General features: G+C 42.0%; 1 protein-coding gene across 1 annotated transcript; it reads left to right on the forward strand.

Moving 5' to 3' along the window:
• The first annotated feature begins 1,565 nt into the window (after window positions 1-1,565).
• Window positions 1,566-2,738, forward strand: OXGR1 (oxoglutarate receptor 1). Its single transcript, XM_003409582.3, has one exon. The coding sequence runs from the start codon at window positions 1,566-1,568 to the stop codon at window positions 2,577-2,579; it is 1,014 nt and encodes a 337-aa protein (XP_003409630.1). The 3' UTR covers window positions 2,580-2,738.
• The last annotated feature ends 4,939 nt before the right edge of the window (window positions 2,739-7,677 follow it).

Consider the following 7,677-nt stretch of genomic DNA (forward strand, 5'->3'; position numbering starts at 1 on the left):
AGCTCTGCACCTGGCACTGCTTTCTTGGTGGTTTGAGGTTCCCACATCTCTCTGCTTGCTTTTCTCTTTTATATCTCAAAAGAGATAGGCTCAAGACCCAACCCAATCTTGTAGATTGAGTCCTGCCTCATTAACATAACTGCCTCTAATCCTGCCACAATAAGTTCACAGAGGTAGGATTTACAACACACAGGAAAATCGCATCAGATGACAAAATGGTAGACATTCACATCATACTGGGAATCATGGCCTAGCCAAGTTGACACATATTTTTGAGGACCACAATTCAGTTCATGCCAGAACCCATGCTTGTAACTGCTGTCTTGCACCATTGTCCCCTTGCAGATACAAATAGACCCAGACTTTTTTTTTATTAAAATGGATCAGAAGACTTGATATTTGAAAAGTAAATCTACCGCACATATAATGATGCAATGCATTAAATCTATGTTAAAAAAAACCCCTAGCATTTGGTCTTTTTGTTTCTTCACATTTTCTGTTCCCTCTGTTATTTATGGCAATACTGGTGAAAATTATCACAATTGAGGATTGAGAAGTAAAGGAGAAAGAAATAGCTTCTGAAGTCAGACAGGATGGCTATGCTACTACGTGTGTTACTTGGGACAGGTTGTATAACGTCTTTTAATCTTTGTCTCTTCATCTATAAAATACAGATAATAAAAAACACTTACCAGTGTTTTGTGAAGTTCACAGGCCATATGACAGTGAAGTGTCTAGTGCTTGATTCATGGTAGGTATTTTTTGTTGTTTGGAAACCCTGGGGGTGTAGTGGTTAAGTGCTACAGCTGCTAGCCTAGAGGTTGGCAGTTCAAATCCACCAGGCGCTCCTTGGAAACTCTATGGGGCAGTTCTACTATGTCCTGTAGGGTCGCTATGAGTCGGAATGGACTCAACAGCAGTGGGTTTGGGTTTTGGTTTGGGTTCGTTTTGTTGTTAGGTTCCATGGGTAGCAAAATGACTAAGATGCTCAGCTGCTAATCAGAAGGCTGGAGGTTTAAGTCCATGCAGAGGCACCTGGGAAGACAGGCCTGGCGATCTGCTTCCAAAAGTCATAGCCTTAAAAACCCTGTGTAGCCCAGATCTAGTCATGGGTCACCATGAGTCAAAATCGACTCCACTCGATGGCAACTGGATTTACTGGGATTTTTGTTGTTGAGTCTCTAATTGGTGACACCCCATTGCTTGTTCAAACAACAGCTGTGCCAAATTATTCTCCATGGATATGTGTAGCTTTTTTCCAATCCTTCATTTTAATTCTCATGGCAGTTTAACTTTTATATTATTATTAGATGTCTTTAGTAACTTGCCTCACAGTCGTTTTCTTAGAAATTCAATCTCTTCTCCACAGGGTCTCCTTTGAGAGTAAAGAGAAAGAAGGGGCAAATTTAGGATGTTAGAGCAATTTTCCTTGAAAAGTAGCTCATTGTTTTCATTACCATGTCATTAATGTTTTCTGTTTTCCTTTATCAGGGAGTTACTTCTCTGTCAATGGGTATCGCCAAGCCGAACTCTCCTATTTTCTTAAAAAATGAAAGGAGGCCACCATGGATGAGCCACTAGGTGATTTAGCAAATGCGTCTGATTTCCCCGATTACGTGGCTGCTTTTGGCAATTGCACTGATGAAAAAATCTTGCTGAAGATGCGTTACCTCCCTGTCATTTACAGCATCATCTTCCTGGTGGGCTTTCCGGGGAACGCAGTAGCAATTTCCACCTATATTTTCAAAATGAGGCCCTGGAAGAGCAGCACCATCATCCTGTTGAACTTGGCCTGCACAGACCTGCTGTATTTAGCCAGCCTCCCCTTCCTGATTCACTACTATGCCAGTGGCGAAAACTGGATCTTCGGGGATTTCATGTGCAAGCTTGTCCGCTTTGGCTTCCATTTCAACTTGTACAGCAGCATCCTCTTCCTCACCTGCTTCAGCATCTTCAGATACTTCGTGATTATCCACCCGATAAGCTGCTTTTCCATCCACAGAACGAAGTGGGCAGTGCTAGCCTGTGCCATGGTGTGGGTCATTTCGCTGGTGGCGGTCATTCCTGTGACATTTCTGATCACCTCCAACACAAGCACTAATCAGTCCGCCTGTCTGGACCTCACCAGTTCTGATGACCTCTCAGCCATCAAGTGGTACAATCTAATTTTGACTGCAACCACTTTCTGCCTCCCTCTGGTGATAGTGACGCTATGCTATACAACCATTATCTGCACCCTAACCCAAGGACCTAAGACTCGCAGCTGCCTTAAGCAGAAAGCTCGAAGGCTAACCATTCTGCTACTCATTGTGTTTTATATATGTTTTTTACCCTTCCACATCTTGAGGGTCATTCGGATTGAATCTCGCCTGCTTTCCATCAGCTGCTCCGTCGAGAATCAGATCCATGAAGCCTACATCGTTTCTAGACCATTAGCTGCCCTGAACATATTCGGAAACCTGTTACTGTATGTAGTGGTTGGAGACAACTTTCAACAGGCCATCTGCTCGGTAGTGAGATGCAGAGAAAATGGGGACCTTGAGCCAGCAAAGAAAAACAGTTACTCAAGCAACCCTTGAAATAGTTCATTTATACAATCACAGGTAACCTTGTAATTTCTAAGAGGTCCAGAATATCTCCTCCAACGAAACTCCCAGTAAATGTTGTGTTGTCAGGTCATTATGTGCCAAAGTCAGAGCTACCAGGAGTTCTTTTCAGTCCATTTATTGAAATCTTCCCTTGGGTAGATTGAGAAACTGTATGCATGCACATCAGTGAACTACTCGTAAGTAGAATGACAAACTGTCGGAACCTGAGGGTATCTCAGAGAACATCTAGGCCCCCCCCGTTTGTTACATATGAGTGGAAGTTAAACTTTACACACTAACCTTGGGTCTCCCAGTGAGTTAGTGCAAAGCTAGGAGAAAACTGGTCTTTCACTCATTGAGCTCCTAGACTACTCAAGGAATTATTTGTATTTTTCTCAGTATTCAGGTTTGTATTTATTCCATAGTTAAAAAAAACTTTTTTTTTTCAAGCTATGCTTTGAGACCATCGAACTTTTTCCCCTAGGCTTGAGTCAGTTTTGTAGATAAAGCAAGCCAGTAAGGCACTTGAAGCAATGCAAGGATGTCCATGCAAATAGCTAAACTCAAAGCATGCAAGGTATTTGGAGCCTTATGACTTCGTTGTTGTAGGCCACTTAGGAAGTTGTTACTGAGTTTATAAAAATTACCAAGTTGTATTAACAATTGTCAACATGTCCTGGGGAAGGAGGGAACCCTTTTTTGGGTACAGAAGTATTTTTATGTATCATGTATATATTGGGTATTAAAGCTAGTGTTGTTTTGATTCACGTGGGACAATATTCCAGGAAACACTAATTGGCCCTCTAGATATCTTTCTCCTTTATGACCCGAATGAAAACACTGTATGTATTGTAACTGTACTGCTATTTTTGAATTGTGTGTGTGCTTAGTTATCACTAAGTGTGAACATTTGAGACAATGCCTGGTCTGGATATTTAAAAGCCCTAGAAAATGTGTTGATACAACTAATAAATTAGTTTAAAATCACTGAATAGTTTCGTTACATTTCCCTGCGAAAATGTAGTTTTACTGCTATTATATTTCCATCAAGTCTCTGTGTTTAGAGAATGAAAATGATTTTAAGAACTGGTAATAGAGTATGGCTGGAATAGATGACTTAAATAGCATAGACGCTACCATAGGCATTCTTCATGACTTTTCAGGATCTTCTAGGACATTCCACCTGACTTAGACCCAAGCGAGCACCTTCCTTGGGAACTCTGCCAGGCAATCTGAGGAAGAAAGGGAAGCCAATGAATGTCTCTGTACAGGAGCTTGTCTGGGTGAGGGTGCTCTCTCCAGCCACCACCTTTTCAGCATCTTCTCCTGGGCCTTTCTGTTCTGTCTGGAGGGTTCTGTCTAAAAGAAGCTATTTCACTGGAGAACTCTAACCTGCCCATCCATCCTGGCTGCACAGCATGTGTCTTAGCTACCTAGTGCTGCTGTAACAGAAATACCACAAGTGGGTGGCTTTAAAGAAGAGAAATTTATTTTCTCAAATCCCTGGAGGCTTAAAGTCCAGATCAGGGTCTGGGATGTGTTGATTCCTCCTGGTTCCTGGTGTCTGCTGACAATCCCTGGTGTTCCTTTGCTTGCAGACGGGCCCTCACGTGGTGCCTCTCTCCCCTGTGAGAGTGTCTCTGTCTACTCAGCCCCTTTTATGAGGCACCACTCAGATGTGATTCCTTTAGGACCCACCCTACTCTGGCATGACCAAATTAACACAACAAAAGAAAGCCCCTATTTCCAAACAGGTCATATTTATTTAACACCATGGACTAGTATAAGATGTCCACTTGGAATGTGGAAACTGGGTATTTCTCCAGCTCCTGCCTGCCCTCTTCCTAACACTCAGCCCAACCCCTGAGCCATCACTAAAGCCGTAATCCCTATGTTTGCCCATATGTAATGTGCCGCCACCCCTGGCTGCTTTCAAGATTCTCTTTAATTTTATCTTAAAGCAGTTTGACAGTCCTATGCCTAGGTGTAATTTTCTTTGTATTTATAATAATGCTCAGGACTTACTGGGATTCTTGAATCTGTCATTTTGTCTTCTGATCAAATTCAGAAAAATTTCAGCTATTATTTCTTAAGATATTTATTCTGTGCTTTCTTCACACTCTTCAAATTCTGGAACTCCAGTCACACACACGTTACACAGTCTGATATTTCTGCACAGACTTCGTTCATTTCTCTTCAATCGCATGACGCTCAGATTTAATGTAAGGTAACTGATTCTTCTGTTATTTCCAATTAATTGCTAAGCTCATTCAGTGAATTTTTTCATTTCAATTATTTTACTTCAGTTCTGGAATTTAATTCCATTTCTCTGCTGAAGTTCCCTTCTTATTCACTAATTAAAATCATATTTTCTTTTAACTTTTAAAAAATATTTTTTAAAATTCTTTATACATTAAATAGCTACCTGGACAGCTTTGTCTGTTAAATCCATCATCTGGGTGTATTAGCATCCTACTGCTGCTGTAACAAATGACCACGAATTTAGTGGCTTACCGAAAACTAAACCCACTGTTGTTGAGTCAATTCCAACTTATAGCGACCCTATAGGACAGAGTAGAACTGCCTCATAGGGTTTCCAAGGAATGCCTAGTGGATTCGAACTGCTGACCTTTTGAATAGCAGCCGTATTCTGAACCGCTATGCCACCAGTGGCTTAAGTCAACACAGATTTATTCTCTTACAGTTCCAGATATCAGAGGCTGAAATCAATTTCACTGAGCTAAAGTTAAGGAGTCAGCTAGAAGCCAATTCCTTGCTTCTCCAGTTTCTAGAATCAGCCTATATTCCTTGCCACATGGCCCCTTCCTCCATCTTCAAAACTAGCATCTTAGTACCTTAAAATGTCTCTGACCTCTGCTTCAATTTTAACAGCTTCTTCCTCTGACTGTGATTATCCTGCCTTCATGTTTTAAGGACTTGTGATTACGGTGGGCCCACCAGATAATCCAGGATAATCTCCTTGTCTCAATATCAGTGAATTGATCATACCTGCAAGTGTCTTTTTACCAGGTAAGGTTACCTACTCACAAATTCTGGGGATTAATACATGGACATCTTCGGGAGGCCATTATTCAGTCTACCACATAGATTACCTTGAGGTCAGTTTCTAATTATAGCTTATTCCCCCCTTGGCTATGGGATACATTTTCTTCCTTTGCATGTCTGATTATTTCTTACTAGATAATGGACATCTTGAATAAATCACTGTAGACACTTTGGATTTTGTTACTATCTTCTGAATACTGTTGTTCTAATTGTTGTGTGTGGTCAAGTTGATTCTGACTCCTAGCCACCCTATAGCAGACAGTTCAGTTATTGGATGATCACCTCGAAATTGTGTTGGCTTGTAATATGGATTGAATTGTGTGCCCCCAAAATATCTGTCAATTTGGCTGGGTCATGATTCCCAGTATTTTATGATTGTCTACCATTTTGTCATCTGATGTGATTTCCCTGTGTGTTGTAAATCCTGTCACTATGATATTAATGAGATAGATTCACTGCAGTTACATTGATGAGATCTAGTGTCTTAGGCCAGTGTTTTCTGAGATATAAAAGAGAGAAGCGAATAGAGAAACAGGGGTACCTCATACCATCAAGAAAGCAGCACCGGGAACAGAGAGAATCATTTGGAACTGGGATCCATGCACCTGAGAAGCTCCTCCACCAGGGGAAGACTGAGGACAAGGACCTTCCTCCAGAGCCAACAGAGAGAGAAAGCCTTCCTTTGGAGCTGATGCCCTGAATTTGAACTTCTAGCCTACTAGACTGTGAGAAAATAAATTTGTTTGTTGAAGCCATCCACCTGTGGTGTTTCTGTTACAGCAGCACTAAATGACTAAGACAGCTTGGTTTTATGATTTTTTACAGACAGTTTTGTGAAAGCCCAAGATGTTTTCCAAGACTTTCTAACTCCAAACCCAAATCCTTTGCCATCGAGTCTATTCTGACTCATAGCAACCCTAGAGGACAGAGTAGCACTGCCCCATAGGGTTTCCAAGGCTGTAATCTTTACAGAAGCAGACTGCCACATCTTTATCCCGAAGAGCAGCTGGTGGGTTCCAACCACTGACCTTTTGATTACCTGCAGAGCACTTAACCATGGCACCAACAGAGCTCCTTCTAATTCAGCAGGACCCAGTCATCAAATTCTACCTTTTCTGTGGGCTTGTCCAAACTTGGTTTTAGGCTTTTATTTAGGGTAGGTCCAGAGCAGGCCTTACTCTGGGCCGTGGTCTTCACTCCCATGGTACAGGCTTCCTGGTGTCTCTGCTAGATGAGTTAATGAAGTGTTAATGAGATTTCTACTCTACAGTTGAGCCAGAACTCAATGGACCCCCAGCTCTGTCTGACCTCTTTGTTCCCATATCAACCCCTTTCTGACAAATAGTCTCTCCCTGAAAACACAGACCTCGGTCCAGGAATCACAGGGAACTGCCATATATTTCAATCTTCACTCTTTACATGCCTCGCTCCTCCTTGGTGCCCCACCCCACGTATTTCATACACTTGAACTATGTCAGACCCTAACCTCTGCCTCTTCAGCTCAATCAACCAGTGTGCTCTGTTTAGACCCCTGGTCACTGCACCATGGTATGGAAATTAAGCCTGGGCAGAGAGCTGGGCAACTGTGGGTCTCACATATTGCCCTGTCCATTGTCCGATGCCTGAAACCTTGGCCTCATATGTTTTGTCCAGGCTTATGGCTGTTTAGCATGGGAGAGTCTCTCTCTTACTGTCCACCCTAACCTATCCCAGCTGCGGGAGCAGGACCCACGTGAGATGTTTCCTGCCTTTCCTATTAATGCTTTTCTCTATTTACTCTTCTCAAGCATGGGAGAAATTTAAGCATTCAATTTAAGCACGGAAGGTTAAACACAAGTTTTCTTCCCTTAAAATGACACTAAAATGACAATTTAAGGAGATTGGAAATATTGGAAACCAGAAGCAGACAGATAAATGGTGAAGCCAAATGACACGATCCTGGTAGCAGGGAGAATCCAGAAGCAGTTTAACACATTTTTCTTGATTCCAAAATGCTCAGGAATTAGGGGTACCAGGTACTTCT

Source organism: Loxodonta africana, chromosome 17, assembly GCF_030014295.1.
Source record: "Loxodonta africana isolate mLoxAfr1 chromosome 17, mLoxAfr1.hap2, whole genome shotgun sequence".
Lineage (NCBI taxonomy): Eukaryota > Metazoa > Chordata > Mammalia > Proboscidea > Elephantidae > Loxodonta > Loxodonta africana.